This window comes from Cyphomyrmex costatus, unplaced genomic scaffold (assembly GCF_001594065.2).
Source record: "Cyphomyrmex costatus isolate MS0001 unplaced genomic scaffold, Ccosl1.0 scaffold344, whole genome shotgun sequence".
Classification (NCBI taxonomy): Eukaryota; Metazoa; Arthropoda; class Insecta; order Hymenoptera; family Formicidae; genus Cyphomyrmex; species Cyphomyrmex costatus.
Genome location: NW_017277600.1, coordinates 1,111,899 through 1,133,447, shown reverse-complemented (window position 1 = coordinate 1,133,447; position 21,549 = coordinate 1,111,899). Strand labels below are relative to the sequence as shown.

Below are 21,549 nucleotides of genomic sequence, written 5' to 3'. Positions count from 1 at the left end.
GAATAGCTTATTAACCTATTAATATGGGTTAGAATGAATATATTCAGTACGTCGTTAATTCATTTTCTTAATAGTCGTATTCAATGTTTTTCGTTATATCACGAGTGCTAATTACACAAGTGATATTTGCGTCATAACCGGACGAGGAAATGAAAGTAATATAAATTCATAATGAGGAAATAAAGTATTAAATAAGGAAATAAAGTATAAAGAGGAAACAAAGTATTAAAGTAATATAAATTAATAATAAAATCAACGCGACTCGATTGCGCGACCGATTATCGGAACGCGACTAGGAAGATAACCCGAACGCTTCCTTGTCAACGCAGACAAGAAAGCGCTGAATAAGCAAGGCCGCGCGGGCCTCAATAATATAAAAGCGAAATCACCTACATTGCGTCGAGTCAGATCAATTACCGAATTAAGAATGTTACTCTGCCTGTCGAATTAACCGAATTAAGTATCGCGACACGCGTAGTGAAAAGGAATTGTAATAAGGAAATCGCGACACACTATCTGGAATTAAATGAATTTATTAAATTATTATATAAAAAGTGTTAAAGTCCATTATTTTCGCCGCTCTCGAATCCTCGGTGGATCCCGAACCCTGAGCCGACAAAAAGCGACGCAACAGTTATCTCGATAAAATTATCTAGATAATTATCTAGATGAAGAAATAGCTATATCTTATATATCTTACATAAAGAAATGTTATCTTTTTCAAACTGTCTAAGATTGTATAAGAGTATTATAAGAAATTAACTTCCGGTAGTATAAAAGTAATCTATTTCGTAAATATATATACATATAGCTTCTATATAAAGTAAATGTAGTCCTGATGTGCAACGACACGTGACAGCTCTGGAACGTCATATTTGACTAAGAAATAGTAAAATTAAACTCAATTTTGAAATTTTTTGTCATTTTTAAGATAAATTTTACCTTACTGGCACGTATATTTTAATTTTGCTGTATAAGAAATTTTGAATCTGTGAATTAGAAGAAAAGTATTTACGCGTTCCAAAATTATATGATTTAGTCGATAATACAGACAACTTTAGGATCCTCTTAAGGGGAGGACTGGTGGCTGGTCGATTGTTTCCAAAAAATGGTGATAAAGAAATTAACCAACATACAGTATCAATGCAATCACTAGAATTAATAAATACCCTTACACAAGAAACTAGAGATTTTCCCGTCGACTGAAGGTTTGTCTCAAAAACTGAAAACTTCAGTCAAATTCTTGAGACCTGACTTGAGTCTCGATAGGGGAATAAGACTAAAAATTTACAAAACACACACATCGACATACCGGGATGAGTTTTACAACATAAGTGCCACATAAGCCCAGACAGCACAAAACATCCATTGGACATTTAAAAAATGTTCATGTCATGCAAAAATATTCTAAGTCTGTTCGCAACGTAGTGCTTTTGCTGACTTGACAAAGTAAAAATTTTTTTTAAATCGCACGAGGATCACATTTATTATCTCCGGTAACAGAAATTTACTTTTAGAATTACTTCGTATGCAAAATATTAGGTTTAGATAATATATACTCTCTGTGTGATAAATTTAAACTTCTTTGTAAGCCTCAAATTAGATGAGATATGATTCTTATAGATTTTTTATCATTAAAAACGAATACGCAAATGAAATAGCTACATAACATGTCAGATATTTGAGAAAATTGAACTTAAAGTTACTAAAAATGAAACTTTTGAATACTTTTGAGCTATAATAGTTAAAAAATGTGACATGGTAGAGTAATTTCATTCACGGAATTGTTTTCACACAGCACACTTTATCCAACGGTCTTCTTAAAGAAGTCTCTAGAACATTTGTACTGTGTTAAAAAATTTCGACAAAAAAATCTATGAAAAATCATTTAATCTGGATTGTGGTCTAAAATTTGTTTAATATATTAATTTATAGTCCTATTATAATCCATTGCGTGAAATGTCCTAAAATAAATATTTTTAAGAAGTACAAAATGATAAAATTGGATGTTTTTAAAACGTTTTAAAAATATCTATGGAACTAATCTGCATGTTTTTAAAATGTCCGAAACGTTAAATATGTACATTTTAAATACAGTTTTAAAACGTTATTATGCTATCTGAGCATAACTAACAATAAATAAATTAATTGATCTGTCTTTCTACAAATTGTAAGATTTAGCTGCATTTGAATTAAATTTAACTTGTAAGTATTATAATAAACGATTGCGCCGAATTTTGAAACGTATTATTGCCAATACTTGGGTGTGCAATAACAGGGCTTGCAGGTCAACTCTTTAACTCCTAACGCAAGTTTTCTTATCATTATGACGTCGTTGTGCAACTTTCTTTTAGTAAAAAATAAAAAAATTGCGCAACGATTTTAGAATAGTAACGAAACTCACGTTAACTGTTACAGAATAGTTTTATTCGATGTATAGAAAATAAGTATTTTTTGTATTTCCGGCTTCGGCCGTTTTTGTAAGAAATTCGATCAATCACTCAATCATTATGTTTTTTTTAGAAGAAATGTGCTAGCAACACCGATGTTGTTTCGTATGCCGAGCGTTTGCGTATATTGTCAGTTATTTAGAGAAATTGTTCTGCCTACTGATTTTGCATTTTGACAGCACAATTAGTCTTAAAACAGTTGGAATATTTCGCTGTAGTTACCAGACCTATGATCTGCGTATATAAGGAGCAAAAGCCTGTTTAAACCGTATAATGTTTATAGTGTACATAATTTTAAACTCTATATGGGATGTACTTACAATTATATACATATATCTACATTAACAATTTAAATACCATAAAGCAGGTTACATAATTTATTTGAGATTGATAATATTAATTCTAAAACCATTCAAAATAAAGAGATTAAAATATAAAACTAATAAACTATTGTTTTCTATTACAAAGCAGTTAAATATATTTAATACGTATATCGCATTTACATAAATTACAGATTGTTTAAATATGATTACTTTTCTTACATTTGTTAACGTTTATTAAAACATTTATTATGACAAATTGTATTACAATAAAAACTATAATTTATTCAGTTGCACTTTCTTTACACATTCCAGAATGTTCCATTGTAACATCTGTAAACATAAAGTATTGAATGTTGAGTAATTTAAGTACGTGGTTTGCAATTTCAATAGTTGTCTTATGCCCTGGTTATATGTAGATATATAAGATATTTTTATCACTTTGTATACTTTTTAGAGCAAATATTCTTAAATGCGTAAATATGACAGGTAAATTAATATTTACTAATGTATTATTTATTATAATACCGGAATTGAGAATATTTGAAGAATGCAAGTTCTCCATCCATCTTGTGTGTAAAATAAAAACTTTTCTTGTAATCTTAATTCTCTTTACTTTTAATTTACATATTAGTGTCTCTTTATCAATTTAAATGTTTCAAAAACAAAATTTATATAACTTAGAAAATTTAAGCAATAATTATAATAATAATAAAGTTGACTTAAAAGGACCTCCTTGTTTTGTTGAAAAAAATTTAAACCAGTTTCATTGATGTAGTGATAAATAAAAAATGTCTTTGAGATCATTATTACATTAATAGAAAGCTTGGTATATGTAATTGTCACGCATGTAACTTTCATATTAAAAGGTAAGAGCTAAATATAATAAAATTTTAATGAAGAATCTCACCTTTTCCACAACATTGCGCGCATGCTAGTTCTCCTAAATTACCATAAGTAACTCCATCCGTACCACAAACAGGATCGTAAAGTGCTATTGTCTATTAAATAAATGCCGTTATAAGTTCAATATTAAATTATTTTTCAGAAAGAGATGTAAGAAATGTTTAATAAAATGTTATAGTTATACATCGCAGTTCTCCATGCATTCTTCGAATTGCTCATTGCAGTTACAGATTGGATGGGATGTAACTTCATCTTCTTTTCCATTGAATTGCCCATAAGCCATTGGACCGTTATCTATCTCCACTGCATCATCCGAATTCTATAACGTTTATAGCGCAAATTACACTTCTAAATATTATACTCCGATTTTTCTTCAAAAATATTACGATATTGGATTCAGAACATTAAAATAAATATTAAAATTTAATTTAATAATATGTATGCAAACTTTTTATTATAATTTTTTTTACATGAAAGGTTAAAATAAAAATATCATCGTTGAATACAAAACATATTAATTATTAAACTTTCAAACGATCCATGAATATGATGATATACTTGATATAAACTATGATATTTATATATATCATACTTTATTACGTTTAGTATAGAATATGATTATATTTTTTGACGTTACAACATATTCGAACGTCTCGAATCATTTAAATATTGATCCACTTGTCTTCTAGAGATCGCATAGAATGTTTACTTACTTGTTCATTTGCGATGATAAGAATCGGCGTTGCAGCAACTGTAAAAATTATTAATAAGATATAATGGAAATATTGTTATAGAATCAATTAATTGATGCATAAACAATTTGCATCATGCATGAAATGTTTGAATTAATTTTCTTACTTAGCAACATGAGAAATAACATTTTGTTAAAGTTTGCCTGATGAAAGACCGCCAGATATCGATGTTATAAGATATTTTATATATCTAATGTATCGTAAAAAGAAGTTTGACGTTCTACTGTTTGGCAAAATAATGTTGCATTCTCTTTTATAGAACCAATTGCTAATCGGTAGTTATATTTGTAAAACATGTAAGAGTATGGTAAAAAAAAATTGCTCAATTTAACGATACAATATTCATTACATGCTAATGTTCAAACTTTGTGTGTGTGTGTGTGTGTGTGTGTGTGTGTGTGTGTATGTGTGTAGACAGTGTATTTCATTTTTATCGCCCCAGGCAAATATCTCGAAAAATGTAGAAGATACGAAAAAATGTTTCAGACGAAAGTTGTGTAGTTTTGACGGGGACATAAGACAGACCTATTAATTTAACCTTGAATAATTGGATGAATGCTTCATAAAGGTCACTTTTAATTTCTTAAATGGCACATTCTATTTTTTATTTTATTTTCTTGTAGATTACCTCGAAAGCTTTCCAAAACACTATAATAATATATTTTTTCGTTAAATACTTGTCGAGTTAAAAGGCTTGAAAGTTACTGTAACGTTGGCATTGACATTAGCTAAGGTATCCAGTGGATGGTTAAAACTTCTTGAAAGTTGTTTTAGATCATGCTCTGAGTAATATTTATCAATGGAGGTTGTAACTTTTATTTTCATTTTTGGATAAAAAATTCACTTTATATAAAAACAAATTTTGATATAAATTCATTTTACATAAAAATAAATTTTCTGTGCAAAAATGAAACTAATAATTGCAATTTCCATTAGCTTTGGTCTTGACAAATTTTATCCTGACCATGATCCAAAATAACATGCAAGATGCTTTATCCGTCCATTGAACACCTTGGATAATGTTAATGTCAGCGGTACTGTAACTTTTAAGCTAATTCTACAATGTACTTTTTGTTTCCTGTTTCTTGTTGTTTGCCTTTTGTCCTCTTGATTAAAAAGACAAGAGACAGAGACAAACGTAGAATAAGCCTTGAGCTTTACAACTCGAAAATTACTTAATGAAAAAATATTTTATTATAGAAATTTGGAAAGCTCTTGAGGTAATTTACAATACAAAAAATGAAAAATGAGATGTTTCATTAAAGAAATTAAAAGTAATCTTTATGTGACCTTCGTACAATTATTAAACGTCAATTTAGTGGTACTGTCTTATGTCCCCCTTGAAACTTTATCTGATAAATAAAGTAGTACCATAAAGCACATTTACATATAATTTATTTGAGATTGATAATATTAAATCAAGAACCATTCAAAGTAAAAATGTTAAAATGAAAAACTAATTAACTATTGTTTTTTGCGGTAAAAAGCAGATAAATATTAGGTGCTAAACTTAGTTTCCGCAGTTCACATTTAGATGATACTAGTTGTAGATGTAATTTCACATCTGAAAACTGGCTGCAATTTAGAGATTAGACATTTGTCAAGAAAACTTTGTGCGAAAAGATTCATTTGAGTGAATGGAGCTATTTTTTTTATTAAAAAAATTTGGAATGTAATTAATTGTTTTTTCGACATGTATTGCTTCATTATTTTGATTTAAAAAAAACTGTAATCTGCTGCTCATAAATTGCTTGTCAAAGCTTATGCTCTATCAGAAAGAACATGGCAAGAATGGTTTCAGCGATTTAAGAGTGATGATTATGATGTGAACGATAAACAATGCTCCGGTCAACTGAAAAAGAGAGAAAGTCAATGTTCTAACAATAAGAGAGAACATTGATTTATTGACTTTATATTTTATAATTATTGTTTTAAATTGTTATGTTTATATTAATGTTTTGTATATATTATTGAGACTGAGGAGGACTATAGTAAGAGTCGAAACGTTTCGCTTAAAATTTAAAATTGTGAAATTATTATAATAAAGTTTGTCAACTGTTTTACATCGTTTGTTTGTTTATCATACCGAAATTCAATATCTTAATTTGTCGTTTTTAAAACATAACAAGCGTTATCTTAGTACTCATATTTTCAACCAAAAAAGTTTGTAAATGTCACTAATTGCAAACATTATTGGACGAAAACTCAGCTCAAACGCTGCAATTGTCTGCAGCATTAAACGTTACTCCGATAACTTTCCAAACGTCTACATGCAATGGGAAGGATTCAAAAGGAAAAAAAATGGGTACCACACAACTTAACCGAAAATGCCATTGCAAATCGCTTAAACATCTCTATTTCTCTGTTCGCCAGATAAAAAAAAACAGTTTTTTGTGACGCAGTGTAACCGGCGACAAAAAGTGAATATATTTTGACAATCCTAAACGCAAAATGTCATTGGTGAATCCCGATCAACCATCAACATCTACACGAAAGCGAAATATCCATGCCCACAAAACAATGTTCTGCATTCTGCATTTGACGGGATATGCCAGGTGTCGTTTCCTACGAGCTATTCAAACCGAACGAAAGTATCACGGGGATCGATATAAATTACAATTGAACTGTCTGAATGAGGCACTGTTGTAAAAAAAACGCAAGCAGTTGCCAGCAATCGACGCAAAGTTATGCTTTTGCACGACAGCGCTCGACCATACGTTCATGCAAAAGCCGTCAAGGAAACACTGATGAAATTTGAGTGGGAAGTTCTTCCACACTCAGCGTATTCACCAGACTTAGCTCTTTCAGAGTATTACTTGTTTCGACCAATGAAGCACGGCTTGGTGGATATACACTTTAGAAATTACGACGATGTTCGAAAATGAATCGACGAATGGATTGATTCAAAAGATCAATCGTTTTATCATCACGGAATCCACTTATTGCAAAAAAGATGGAAAAAATATATAGCTAGCGAGAGCATTACTTTGATTGACGTATTTTTGCTTTTGATATCGAGAAAATTAGTTTTTTAAGCAAAAAACCGCGGAAACTAAGTTTACTACCTATATATTTTTAATACGTGTTTATATTACATACATTACAGACTGTTTAATATGTTTATTTTTCTTACATTTGTCAATTTTTATTAAAACATTTGTTATGACAAATTGCATTTCAATGAAAACCATATATTATTCTGTTGCACTTTCTTGACACATTCCAGGATGTTTCATTGTTAAATCTGTAAACATAAAATATTGAATGTTGAGTAATTTAAGTACATGGTGATCATCACCCAGTGAGATACGACAATGGAATCGACGTGGATTTGATGATGTCGATTCGGTATCAATTCGATGTCAAGATTCCATTATCATTTCTCATTGGGCATTAACTTTAATTGTCTTAAGTTCTGATTATATATATGATTTTTTTATCATTTTATATATTTTTTAATGCAGATATTATTATATGCGTAAATATGACTGGTAAATTAATATTTACTAATATATTCGTGCCAGAATTGAGAATATTGAAAGAATGGTTCTCCATTCATCTTTTGTGTAAAATAGAAACTTTTTTTATAATCTTAATCCTCTTTGTTTTTAATTTACATATTAGTATCTCTTTATGAATTTAAAAGTTTCAAAAATATAAATAATGTTACTTTGAAAATTTAAGCAATAATTATAATAATATTATAATAGAGATGAGTTAAAAAAAAAAGGATATCTTTGTCTTGTTGGAAGACATTAAAGCAACCAAATTAACTGCTCTAGAGATAAACCAAAAAATGTCTTTCAAATCATTGTTACATTAATAGAAATCTTGGTTGAGGTCATTTTTGCACCTTTCATATAAAAAAAAAGTAATTGCTAAATATTATAAAATTTTAATGAAGCATCTTACCCTTCCCACAAGATTGTGCGCACGATAGTATTCCTGAATTACCATAAGTAACTCCGTCTGTACCACAAACAGGATCGTAAGCAGCTGCTAGCTATTAAAAGAATGCGATTGTAAGTTTAATATTAAATTATTTTTTAGAAAGAGATGCAAAAGATATTTAATAAAATAATTATAGTTATACAGGGCAGTTTCCCATGCATTCTTCGAGTAGTGTAGGTTGGTAACTCATTAGACGGGATGCAATTTCACTTTCCTCTTCATTGAATTGATCATCAGCATGGACTCCCCATTGAATTGCACGTAACATTGGACTGGTCTGACCCAAAGGTATTGGAAGAGGTAGTGGGAGAGGTGGCTATAACGTTTATCATGCGAATCAAACTTTCAAATATTAAACTCCCGATTTTTCTTCTAAAACATTACGATATTGGTTTCAGAACATTAAAATATTAAAATTAAACTTAGTATATATGCAAACTTTTCATTACAATTTTTTTTCATAAAAAGTTAAAATAAAAATATCATCGTTGTATACAGAAAATATTAATTATTAAACTGAAACGATCACCCCCCCATGAATATAATGATATGTCTGCGTCACAGTTTATTACGTCTAGTATAGAATACGATTATATTTTTTGACGTTACAACATATTCAAATGTCTTAAATCACTTAAATATTGATCTATTTGTCTTTCCTGAAATCGCATAGGATATTTACTTACTTCTTGATTCGCGATAAATATCGGCATTGCAGCAACTGTAAGAATTATTAGTACAACATAGAAATATTGATATAGAATCAATTAATTGATGCATAAACAGTTCGCATCACGCATAAAATGTTTGAAATAATTGTCTTACTCAGCAACATAAAAAACAACATTTTGTTAAAATTTGCCTAACCAACGGCAGCCAGTTATCGATGTTTTTTATAAGATATTTCGTACGTTATAATGTAACGTGAACAAATGTTCGACGTTCTACTGTTTGGCAATATCATGTTGCACTCCCTTTTATAGAATTGCCAATTGGTAGTTATATTCATAAAACGTATAAGCGTATGGTAAACAAAAAAATAGCTCAATATACATGGTAAACTACTTATTGCTAATTTTCAAACTTTGTGTGTGTGTGTGTGTGTGTGTGTGTGTGTGTGTGTGTGTGTGTGTGTGTGTGTGTGTGTGTAAGTGCGTGGGCGACTGTGGGTAACAATAGCAGACCTTGAAATATTAAAAGGAATTTTAATGTACATGTATGTATAATACAAACAATATGGAAAATTTTTTAAAATATTTACGCTCTTAATAATTATGGCTTTTTAAGGAAATACCAAAGACAATTAGTCATGTTGGGAATAACACTTACCCATAGATGGTTACGTGTCGTTGACACATCACTACATCGATATCTCACTCACGCATGCTACACATATACACAAATGTTCGTATCGTAATTGCGTTTTAATTAGAAATCTAAATCCAATTTTAGGAACCCGACGCTGTTTCTTCATACAAACTACTTGCTTGTGAACTACTATTTCGTAACTACAGATCGTATAGCTTCTATATGAAGTAAACGTTGTCGCGATGTGTAACGACGTGACAGCTCTGGAGCGCCATATTGGACTAAGAAATCATTAAGAACATAATTTCGAAATTTCTTGTCGTTTTCAGCATAGATTCTACATCATAGGCAGATATTAATACGTATACTTTAATTCTTGGAAAGGATTTTCGCATTTGTGAATGATAAAAAAAAGTATTTACAAAATTATATGGTTTAGTCGATAATATAGACAACTTTAGGATCCCCTTAAGGTGATGCTGGATCCGCCAATATTATCGATAAAACAGATTTTTAGTTACAATCAAAATATTACATATACAAAGAAAATATTTACATATTATACATTAAGTAAAACGTTACGAACATTAAGTAAACCATTAAATAAAATGTTACGTACATTTCTTGTTTTGTTATATTTTATATAAAAGCTTGAGTATGAGATTTTGTACACTGAAATCGTATTTCTCCTGCCATTTTTCTTGTAAGCTTCAATATACATAATTTGAAGGTCTCATGATATTCTTATAAATTAATCAAATATAGGAAAGTATCTTTTGTTTGAATCTAGCATTCGTTTATATACAGAATGTTTCACAACTACCGAATTTTTTCTTAAAAGACGTAATTTGAAATAATTTAACGAAACATTTTTAAAGTAATCGCAATTTCACTAATCACTGAGCTGACATTTGTCCGCTCAGGCACGACGATATGACAAATGATGATATACCATGACGGCTCCGTTAACATGCAATATTTTTCAGAAAGTTGTTTAAAAAATATCTGTATATTTTTAATTTTTAAGTGTATATATATATATATATACACACACGTTTGTATAATTTATATGCATAATATTAATATCGGAATAGATATATCCTGAAATATCAATCAATTCAACAGCAAGATATTACGCTATGTACATTTGTCAAGATAAATTCGTAATTATGTTCATTTGTCTCGTAAACATTTTTGTCATATCGTCATGCCTGAGTGCGCGAAATATCAGCTCCTTGATTAATGAAATTTAATTGCGATTAATTTAAGAATTATTATAGCCTCGATATTTTTATTTTAAAATTCTCATCATAAAATTATCTCAAAAATACGTCTTTTAAGAAATGCGGTAGTTGTGAGACACCATGTATATGTAAAGAAAGAAAACTTACATTGTAACAAAAGACCGTAATTTACAATTTTTTGAGGATTCTCATACCGGTTTGATACTTTTCCGCATTTATTTGTGATTTTCTTTTTATTCTGGAGAAAAGGAATTTTTATTCTGTATAAGAAAAACGGAATGGCATGAGAAATACGAAATGAATCGATAACTCTAGCATCCCTCAAGGAGAGGACTGGAGGCCGGTTTTCAAAAAAGGGTGCCAAAGAACACCAACATACAATATAATGTCAGTACAATGACTAGATAGTGGAATTAATAAATACCCCACACAAAAAACTACAGATTTTTCCCGTCGGCTGAAGGTTGGTCTCAAAAACTGAAAGCTTTAGTCAAATTCTTGTGACTTGATTTGAGTCTCAATAGGGGAATAAGACTAAAAATTTACAGAACATACACACACATCGACATATCGGAATGAGTTTTACAACATAAGTGCCATATAACACCTAGACAGCACATAACATCCATTGGATTTAAAAAATGTTCATGTCATACAAAAATGTTCTCAGTCTGTTCGCAACGTGATGCTTTTGCTGACTTGACAAAGTAAAAATTTTTTTAAGATCGCACGAGGAATTTTACATTTATTACCTCCGGTAACAAAAATTTACTTTTAGATTTACTTCGTATGCAAAATATTAGGTTTAGACAATATATACTCTCTGTGTGATAAATTTAAACTTCTTTGTAAGTCACAAATTAGATGAGATATGATTCTTATTGATTTTTTATCATTAAAAACGAATACGAAAATGAAATTGCTACATAACATGTCAGATATTTGAGAAAATTGAACTTAAAGTTACTAAAAATGAAACTTTTGAATACTTTTGAGCTATAATAGTTAAAAAATGTGACATGGTAGAGTAATTTCATTCACGGAATTGTTTTCACACAGCACACTTTATCCAACGGTCTTCTTAAAGAAGTCTCTAGAACATTTGTACTGTGTTAAAAAATTTCGACAAAAAAATCTATGAAAAATCATTTAATCTGGATTGTGGTCTAAAATTTGTTTAATATATTAATTTATAGTCCTATTATAATCCATTGCGTGAAATGTCCTAAAATAAATATTTTTAAGAAGTACAAAATGATAAAATTGGATGTTTTTAAAACGTTTTAAAAATATCTATGGAACTAATCTGCATGTTTTTAAAATGTCCGAAACGTTAAATATGTACATTTTAAATACAGTTTTAAAACTTTAGTATGCTGTCTGAGCATAACTAACAATAAATAAATTAATTGATTTTAAAATTAATTTATTTATATAAAATAAGTGTATTAATTAATTTTTAAATTAATTGATCTGTCTTTCTACAAATTGTAAGATTTAGCTGCATTTGAATTTAACTTGTACGTGCTATAATAAACGATTACGCAGAATTTTGAAACGTATTATTGCCAATACTTGAGTGTGCAGTAACAGGGCTTGCAGGTCAATTATTTAACTCGTAACGCAAGTTTTCTTATCATTATGACGTCAATGTGCAGCTTTTTTTAGCAAAAAATAAAAAAAAATTGCGGAACGATTTTAAACAGTAGCGAAACTCGCGTTAACTGTTACAGAATAGTTTTATTCGATGTAAAGAAAATAAGTAATCTCTTTGTATTTCCGGCTCGGCGTTTTTGTGAGAAATTCGATTCACTCAATCATTGTGTCTTTTTTTTTAGAAGAAATGTGCTAGCAACACCGATGGTGTTTCTTATGCCGAGCGTTTACGTATATTGTCAATTATTTAGAGAAATTGCTCGACCTACTGCATTTTGTCAGCACAATTAGTCTTAAAATAATTGGAATACTTCGCTGTAGTTACCAGGCCTATGATCTACATATATATAAGGAGCAAAAGCCTCGTTAAACGGTATATACGTTTATAGTGTGGATAATTTTAAACACTCTGTATGAGATGTACAATTAGATACATATATCTACATTAACAATTTAAATACCATAAACGCACATTTACATAATTTATTTGGGAGAGAGAGATTGATAATATTAATTCTAAAACCATTCAAAGTAAAAAGATTAAAATAAATTTTCTATTACAAAGCAGATAAATATATTTAATATGTATATGGTACATACATAAATTATAGATTGTTTAAATATGATTACTTTTCTTACATTTGTAAACGTTTATTAAAACATTTATTATGTGACAAATTTTATTATAATAAAAACTATAAATTATTCAGATGAACTTTTTGTACACATTCCAGGATGTTCCATTGTTACATCTGTAAACATAAAATATTGAATGTTGAGTTAGTTGAGTAATTTAAGTACATGGTTTGCAATTTCAATAGTTGTCTTATACCCTGATTATATATAAGATATTTTTATTAATTTGTATACTTTTTAGTGCAAATATTCTTTAATGCGTAAATATGAATAGTACATTAATATTTGAAAATGTATTATTTATTAATGCCGGAATTGAGAATATTTGAAAGAATGAAGGTTCCATCCATCTTGTGTAAAATAGAAACTTTTACTATAATATAAATTCTCTTTATTTTTATTTACTTATTAGTGTTTTTTCATCAATTTAATTATTTCAAAAATAAAATTAATATAACTTCGAAAATTTAAGCAATAATTATAATAATAAACTTGAGTTAACAGGACCTCTTCGTTTTGTTGAAAAAAGTTAAAACCAATTTTATTGTGCAGTGATACATTAAAAATGTCTTTGAGATCATTATTACATTAATAGAAAGCATGGTATATGTTATTGTCACCCATGTAACTTTAATATCAAAGATAAGAGCCAAATTTAATAAAATTTTAATAAAGAATCTCACCTTTCCTACAACATTGCGCGCATGCTAGAAGTCCTGAATTATCATAAGTAACTCCGTCCGTACCACAAACAGGATCGTAAATTTCTATTGTCTATTAAATAAATGCCGTTATAAGTTTAATATTAAATTTTTTTTCAGAAAAAGATGTAAAAAATGTTTAATAAAAGATTATAGTTATACATCGCAAGTCTCCATGCATTCATCGAATTGCTCATTGCAGTTACAGATTGGATGGGATGTAACTTCATCTTCTTTTCCACTGAATTGCCCATAAGCCATTGGACTGTTATCTATCTCCACTGCATCTACCAAATTCTATAACGTTTATAGCGCAAATTGCACTATTAAATATTAGACTCCGATTTGTTTTCAAAAATATTACGATATTGGATGCAGAACATTAAAATAAATATTATTATTAAACATAGTATGTATGCAAACTTTTTATTACAATTTTTTTTACATAAAAGGTAAAAATAAAAATATCATCGTTGAATACAGAATACATTAATTATTAAACTTTCAAACGATCCATGAATATGATGATATACCTGATATAAACTATGATATATGTTATAGGTATATCATAGTTTATTACATTTAGTATAGAATATGATTATATTTTTCACGTTACAACACATTCGAATGTCTCGAATCATTTAAATATTGATCCATTAGTCTTCGAGAGATCGCATAGAATGTTTACTTACTTGTTCATTTGCGATGATAAGAATTTGCGTTGCAGCAACTGTAAGAATTATAAATACAATATAATGGAAATATTGTTATAGAATCAATTAATTTATGCATAAACAATTTGCAACATGCATGAAATGTTTGAATTAATTTTCTTACTTAGCAACATGAAAAATAACATTTTGTTAAAGTTGACCTGATCAAATAAGACCGCCAGATATCAATGTTATGAGATATTTTATATATCTAATGTATCGTAAAAAGAAGTTTGACGTTCTACTGTTTGCAAAATAATGTTGCACTCTCTTTTATAGAACCAATTGCCAATCGGTAATTATATTCGTAAAACATGTTAAGTATGGTAAAAAAAAAATTGCTCAATTTAACGATACAATATTCATTACATGCTAATGTTCAAACTTTGTGTGTGTGTGTGTGTGTGTGTGTGTGTGTGTGTGTGTGTGCGTGCGTGCGTGCGTGCGTGCGTGGGTGTGTGTGTGTGTGTGTGTGTGTACATAGTGTATATCATTTTTATCGCCCCAGGCAAATATCTCAAAAAATGTAGAAGATACGAAAAAATGTTTCAGACAATAGTTATGTAGTTTCGACGGGGACATAAGACAGTGCTATTAATTTAATCTTGAATAATTGGATGAATGCTTCATAAAGATCACTATTCATTTCTTAAATGGAAAGTCCTATTTTTTATTCTATTTTCTTGTAGATTATCTCGAAAACTTTCCAAAACACTATAATAAAATATTTTTTCGTTAAATACTTTTTGAGTTATAAGGCTTGAAAGTTACTGTAACGCTGGCATTAACATTAGCTAAGGTATGCAGCGGACGGTTAAAACTTCTTAAAAGTTGTTCTGGATCTTGGTCTGAATAATATTTATCAATGGAGGTTGTAACTATTATTTTCATTTTTGCATAAAAAATTCACTTTATATAAAAATTAATTTATATAAAAATTCATTTAACACACACACATAAAAATGAATTTTCATCCAAAATAACATGCAAGAAGCTTTATCCGTCCATTGAACACCTTGGATAATGTTAATGTCAGCGGTACTGTAACTTTTAAACTCATTCTACATTGTACTTTTTGTTTCCTGTTTTTTGTTGTTTGCCTTTTGTCCTCTTGGTCAAAAAGACAAGAGACAAACAGAGACAAACATAGAATTAGCCTTGAGCTTTATAACTCGAAAAGTGTTAAATGAAAAAATTTATTATAGAGAGTTGGAAAGCTCTTGAGGTAATTTATACAATACAAATAATGAAAAATAAGATGTTTCATTTAAGAAATTAAAAGTAATCTTTATATAATATTCGTACAATTATTAAAGGTCAAATTAGTGGCACTGTCTTATGTCCTCCTTGAAGCTGTACTACTTTATCTGATAAATAAACTAGTACCATAAAGCACATTTACATAATTTATTTGAGATTGATAATATTAATTCGAAAACTATTCAAAGTAAAAATGATAAAATAAAAAACTAATAAACTATTGTTTTTTTGCATTACAAAACAGATAAATATTAGGTGCTAAACTTAGTTTTCGCAGTTCACATTTAGATGATACTTCTTAATAACAAACAAGTTTTGACATTTCGACAACCAAATCATTTTGCCTTTATTCTTGTGACAACTGTTATACATAGAACATCTATAACTTGACTATATCATTTTAATTGGAAGAAAAAAATTATACCTAGAGCTTCTGAAATTTCCGTAAGTTCTATACACCATCTTTAAGTTATTTTATTCTTTTCTAATATTTATCAATTTAAAGTTGTAACGTTACCGTTGAATCATGATGCGGATATTATTTTAAAAGATGATTTTCTTTCACTAACGACTTGACTATAAACATGACTATTAGACGGATTTCCATATATTTAATGTTTAATGTTATTTCAAAATTTATATATGACTGAAGAGTACTTCTGTATGAGTCGAAACGTTTCGTAATTGATTAATCATATTATTTAATAAAGATTGTACATCTTATTTTGTGCTTGTTTATAATACCGACTTCACAATATCATATTTTTGTTGTTTTTAGATGATACTAGTTGTAGATGTAATTTTACATCTGAAACTGGCTGCAATTTAGAGATTAGACAATTGTCAACAAAATTTTGTGCGAAAAGATTCATTTAAGCGAACAGTGCTATTTTTTTTATTAAAAGAATTTGAAATGTAATTAATTGTTTTTTCGACATTTATTGCTTCATTATTTTGATTTGAAAAAAACTGCAAGCTGCTGCTCATAAATTGCTTGTCGAAGCATATGCTCCATCGGAAAGGACATGACAAGAATGGTTTCAGCGATTTAAAAGTGATGATTATGATGTGAATGATAAACAATGCTCAGGTCAACCGAAAAAGAGAGAAAGTCAATGTTCTAAGAGAGAACATTGACTTATTGACTTTATATTTTATAATTATTGTTTTAAATTGTTATATTTATATTAATGTTTTTTGTATATATTATTGAGACTGAAGAAGACTACAGTAAGAGTCGAAACGTTTTGCTTTAAATTTAAAATTGTGAAATAATAAATTGTGATTATAATAAAGTTTGTCAACTGTTTTACATCGTTTGCTTGTTTATAATACCGAAATTCAATATCTTAATTTGTCGTTTTTAAAACATAACAAGCGTTATCTTAGTACTTATATTTTCAACCGAAAAAGTTTGAAAATGTCACGAATTGCAAACATTATTGGACGAAAACTCAGCTCAAACGCTCCAACAATTGTCTGCAGCATTAAACGTTACTCCGATGGCTTTCCAGACGTCTACATGCAACGGGAAAGATTCAAAAGGAAGAAAAATGGGTACCACACAACTTAACCGAAAATGCCATTGCAAATCGCTTAAACATCTCTATTTCTCTGCTCTCCAGATAGAAAAAACAGTTTTCTGTGATCGCGCGGCTACAAAAAGTGAATATATTTTGACAATCCCAGACGCAAAATGTCATTGGTGAATCCCAGTCAACCATCAACATCTACACGAAAGCGAAATATCCATGGCCACAAAACAATGTTCTGCATTTGATGTGATATGCCAGGCGTCATTTACTAAGAGCTATTCAAACGAAAGTATCACGGGCGATCTATATCAATTACAATTGAACTGTCTGAATAAAGCATTGTTAGAAAAAACGCCAGCAGTAGCCAGCAATCGACGCAAAGTTATGTTTTTGCACGACAGCGCTCGACCACACGTTCATGCAAAAGCCGTCAAGGAAACACTGATGAAGCTTGAGTGGGAAATTCTTCCATACTCAGCGTATTCACCAGACTTAGCTCTTTCAGACTATTACTTGTTTCGATCAATGAAACATGGCTTGGTGAATATACACTTTAGAAATTACGAGGATGTGCGAAAATGAATGGACGAATGGGTTGCTTTAAAGGATCAATCGTTTTATCATCACAGAATCCACTTATTGCCCAAAAGATGGGAAAAATATATAGCTAACGAGAGTAAATACTTTGATTGACGTATTTTTGCTTTTGATATCGAGTGAATTAGTTTTTTTAAGCAAAAAACCGAGAAAACTAAGTTTACTACCTATATGTTTTTAATTCGTGTTTATATTACATGCATTATAGACAGTTTAAATATGTTTATTTTTCTTACATTTGTCAATTTTTATTAAAACATTTGTTATGACAAATTGTATTTCAATGAAAACCATATATTATTCTGTTGCACATTCTTGACACATTCCAGGATGTTTCATTGTTAAATCTGTAAACATAAAATATTGAATGTTGAGTAATTTAAGTACATGGTGAGTTAAGTTGATCACCCAGTGAGAAACGACAATGGAATCGACGTGGATTTGATGATGTCTACATGGTGAGTTAAGTTGATCACCCAGTGAGAAACGACAATGGAATCGACGTGGATTTGATGATATCATCGATTCGGTATCAATTCGATGTCGAGATTCCATTGTCATTTCTCACTGGGCAATAACATTAAATGTCTTATGTTCTGATTATAGGTATATAAGATTTTTTTATCATTTTATATATTTTTTAATGCAGATATTATTATATGCGTAAATATAATTGGTAAATTAATATTTACTAATGTATTCATGCCGGTATTGAGAATATTGGAAGAATGGTTCTCCATTCATCCTTTGTGTAAAATAGAAACTTTTCTTATAATCTTAAATTACTTTATTTTTAATTTACATATTAGTATCTCTTTATCAATTTAATTGTATCAAAAATATAAATAATGTAACTTTGATGATTTAAGCAATAATTATAATAATTGTAATAAATTAATTATAATAAAATCACTTCGTCGACTAGCCAACAGAGGTCTATAGTTACTCATGCCATTTCTCGCAAGTGCTTGATTACATGTGTAATTGTTTATATAGAACTTCTTTCTAACATCTTTCCAGGCGTCTAAGGTAGGCTCCCACTACATTACCTTACTGATGAGTCCAGTAGTGGAAGCCGGGACGAAACGCCAACTCGTGATATTCTTCACAATCTCAGCTTCTCTGAGTTTAAATTATTAATTTATTATTAAATTTTAATATATGTCTTCCAACATATTATTAAGATCTAATAAGATGCTATAGGCATCAAAAAGTGGTTAAATTGATTCTCAATTTAACTAAAGTGATATTACTGCGGTAGTGAATATGTATGCGTCAATGCTGAAAATCCATCAGCGTCGCGGGGGGACTACATACGCAGTATATAAATTTCACACAATATAATAAACATTAACATCTTGTTTTCAAGACTCGATTAGGCTTTACACTTTACACTTTCCTCGATTTTTAAATCATACGAGTCAATTATTATTATCTTTCATTATAATTATAATAATATTATAATAGAGATGAGTTATAATAAAAAAGAAAGGATATCTTTGTCCTGTTGAAAGACATTAAAGCAACCAATTTGACTGCTCTAGTGATAAACCAAAAAATGTCTTTCAAATCATTATAAACAGCTGCTGACTGTTAAAAGAATGCGATTATAAGTTTAATATTAAATTATTTTTTAGAAAGAGATTCAAAAGATTTTGAATAAAATAATTATAGTTATACGCCGCAGTTTCCCATGCATTCTTCGAATAGTGCAGGTTGGTAACTCATTCCAGATTCACGGGTTGGAATTTCACTTTCCTCTTCATTGAATTGTTCATGAGCCTGGACTCCCCATTGAATTGCACGTAACATTGGACTGATATGACCCAGAGGTATTGGAAGAGGTAGTGGGAGAGGTAACTATAACGTTTATCATGCGAATCAAACTTTCAAATATTAAACTCCCGATTTTTCTTCAAAAATATTACGATGTTGGTTTCAGAACACTAAAATATTAAAATTAAACACAGTATATATGCAAACTTTTCATTACAATTTTTTTTACATAAAAGGTTAAAATAAATATATCATCGTTGTATACAAAAAATATTAATTATTAAAACAGAAATAATCCATGAATATAATGATATGCCTGCGACCTGCGTCATAGTTTATTACATTTAGTATAGAATACGATATTATATTTTTTGATGTTACAACATATTCAAATGGCTTAAATCACTTAAATATTGATCTATTTGTCTTTCCTGAAGTCGCATAGAATATTTACTTACTTCTTGATTCGCGATAAGTATCGGCATTGCAGCAACTGTAAGAATTATTAGTACAACATAGAAATATTGATATAGAATCAATTAATTGATGCATAAACAGTTCGCATCACGCATGAAATGTTTGAAATAATTGTCTTACTCAGCAACATGAAAAATAACATTTTGTTAAAATTTGCCTGATCAACGGCAGCCAGTTATCGATGTTATAAGATATTTCGTACGTTATAATCTAACGTGAACAGATGTTCGACGTTATACTGTTTGGCAATATCATGTTGCACTCCTTTTTATAGAATTGTTAATTGGTAGTTATATTCATAAAATGTATAAGCGTATGGTAAACAAAAAAATAGCTCAATATACATGGCAAACTACTTATTACTAATTTTCAAACTTTGTGTGTGTGTGTGTGTGTGTGTAAGTGCGTGGGCGTGTGTGTGTAACAATAGCAGACCTTGAAATGTTGAAAGGAATTTTAATGTACATATATGTATAACACAAACAATATGGAAAAATTTTTTTAATATTTACGCTATGTTAATAATTATGGCTTTTTAAGGGAATCCTAAAGACGATTAGTCATGTTGGAAATAACACTTACACATAGATGGTTACGTGTCACTGACACATCACTACATCAATATCTCACTCACGCATGCTACACATACACATAAATTTTCGTATCGTAAGTACGTTTTAATTAAACATCTAATGCCCATTTCCACCAATGCAGATTAACTTTAATCTCGGTTCAATTTGCTCTTCGTTTTTTTCTAATTCTAAAAATTAAAAAAAGATTAATAGTAATTAAGTTAAACCGAGATTAAACTTAATCTGCATTGGTAGAAACAGGCATAAATCCAATTTTAGGAACCCGACGCTGTTTCTTCATACCAACTACTTGCTTGTGGATTACTATTTTGTAACTACAGATCGTATAGCTTCTATATGAAGTAAACGTTGTCACGATGTGTAACGACGTGACAGCTTTGGAGCGCCATATGAACTAAGAAATGATAAAGTGGAACTCAATTTCGAAATTTTTTGTCGTTTTCAGCATAGATTCAACCTCAGCTCATAGGCAGGTATTAATACGTAGATATACTTTAATTCTTGGAAAGTATTTTCGAATTTGTGAATGATAAAAAAAAGTATTTATAAAATTATATGGTTTAGTCGATAATCCAGACAACTTTAGGATCCTTTTAAGGTGATGCTGGATCCGCCAATATTATCGATATAACAAATTTTTAATTACAATTAAAGTATTACATATATCAAAAAAT

General features: G+C 29.4%; 4 protein-coding genes across 4 annotated transcripts; all 4 read right to left on the bottom strand.

Annotated features, from left to right (window-relative positions):
• Positions 1 to 3,053: 3,053 nt before the first annotated feature.
• LOC108776182 (thrombin inhibitor rhodniin-like) lies at positions 3,054 to 4,640 on the bottom strand. The gene is made up of 5 exons (XM_018542712.1): positions 4,535 to 4,640; positions 4,390 to 4,427; positions 3,861 to 3,995; positions 3,681 to 3,771; positions 3,054 to 3,103 (listed from the first exon to the last, which is right to left on the bottom strand). Exons 1-5 carry the CDS (start codon positions 4,554 to 4,556, stop codon positions 3,054 to 3,056), a joined length of 336 nt encoding a protein of 111 aa, XP_018398214.1. The 5' UTR covers positions 4,557 to 4,640.
• A 2,893-nt stretch (positions 4,641 to 7,533) lies between these two features.
• LOC108776222 (uncharacterized) lies at positions 7,534 to 9,342 on the bottom strand. Its single transcript, XM_018542760.1, has 5 exons — positions 9,205 to 9,342; positions 9,066 to 9,100; positions 8,522 to 8,695; positions 8,341 to 8,431; positions 7,534 to 7,672 (listed from the first exon to the last, which is right to left on the bottom strand). The coding sequence occupies exons 1-5, from the start codon at positions 9,224 to 9,226 to the stop codon at positions 7,623 to 7,625; spliced, it is 372 nt and encodes a 123-aa protein (XP_018398262.1). The 5' UTR covers positions 9,227 to 9,342; the 3' UTR covers positions 7,534 to 7,622.
• A 3,947-nt stretch (positions 9,343 to 13,289) lies between these two features.
• Positions 13,290 to 14,867, bottom strand: LOC108776181 (thrombin inhibitor rhodniin-like). Its single transcript, XM_018542711.1, has 5 exons — positions 14,762 to 14,867; positions 14,617 to 14,654; positions 14,087 to 14,221; positions 13,907 to 13,997; positions 13,290 to 13,339 (listed from the first exon to the last, which is right to left on the bottom strand). Exons 1-5 carry the CDS (start codon positions 14,781 to 14,783, stop codon positions 13,290 to 13,292), a joined length of 336 nt encoding a protein of 111 aa, XP_018398213.1. The 5' UTR covers positions 14,784 to 14,867.
• Positions 14,868 to 18,370: 3,503 nt separating this feature from the next.
• Positions 18,371 to 20,509, bottom strand: LOC108776180 (uncharacterized). Its single transcript, XM_018542710.1, has 5 exons — positions 20,403 to 20,509; positions 20,264 to 20,298; positions 19,710 to 19,889; positions 19,557 to 19,619; positions 18,371 to 18,376 (listed from the first exon to the last, which is right to left on the bottom strand). The coding sequence occupies exons 1-5, from the start codon at positions 20,422 to 20,424 to the stop codon at positions 18,371 to 18,373; spliced, it is 306 nt and encodes a 101-aa protein (XP_018398212.1). The 5' UTR covers positions 20,425 to 20,509.
• Positions 20,510 to 21,549: the final 1,040 nt, after the last annotated feature.

Coding starts and splice junctions, on each gene's coding strand:
- LOC108776182 (XM_018542712.1), bottom strand. CDS start 4,556: ATGTTATTTCTCATGTTGCTAA. Junction 4,428..4,534: donor GTTATTTCTCATGTTGCTAA/GTAAGAAAATTA, acceptor TAATTTTTACAG/TTGCTGCAACGCCGATTCTT. Junction 3,996..4,389: donor TTATCATCGCAAATGAACAA/GTAAGTAAACAT, acceptor TAAACGTTATAG/AATTCGGATGATGCAGTGGA.
- LOC108776222 (XM_018542760.1), bottom strand. CDS start 9,226: ATGTTGTTTTTTATGTTGCTGA. Junction 8,696..9,065: donor TATTTATCGCGAATCAAGAA/GTAAGTAAATAT, acceptor TAAACGTTATAG/CCACCTCTCCCACTACCTCT. Junction 8,432..8,521: donor AATGCATGGGAAACTGCCCT/GTATAACTATAA, acceptor TTCTTTTAATAG/CTAGCAGCTGCTTACGATCC.
- LOC108776181 (XM_018542711.1), bottom strand. CDS start 14,783: ATGTTATTTTTCATGTTGCTAA. Junction 14,655..14,761: donor GTTATTTTTCATGTTGCTAA/GTAAGAAAATTA, acceptor TAATTCTTACAG/TTGCTGCAACGCAAATTCTT. Junction 13,340..13,906: donor CGCGCAATGTTGTAGGAAAG/GTGAGATTCTTT, acceptor TTATGTTTACAG/ATGTAACAATGGAACATCCT.
- LOC108776180 (XM_018542710.1), bottom strand. CDS start 20,424: ATGTTATTTTTCATGTTGCTGA. Junction 20,299..20,402: donor GTTATTTTTCATGTTGCTGA/GTAAGACAATTA, acceptor TAATTCTTACAG/TTGCTGCAATGCCGATACTT. Junction 19,620..19,709: donor AATGCATGGGAAACTGCGGC/GTATAACTATAA, acceptor TTCTTTTAACAG/TCAGCAGCTGTTTATAATGA.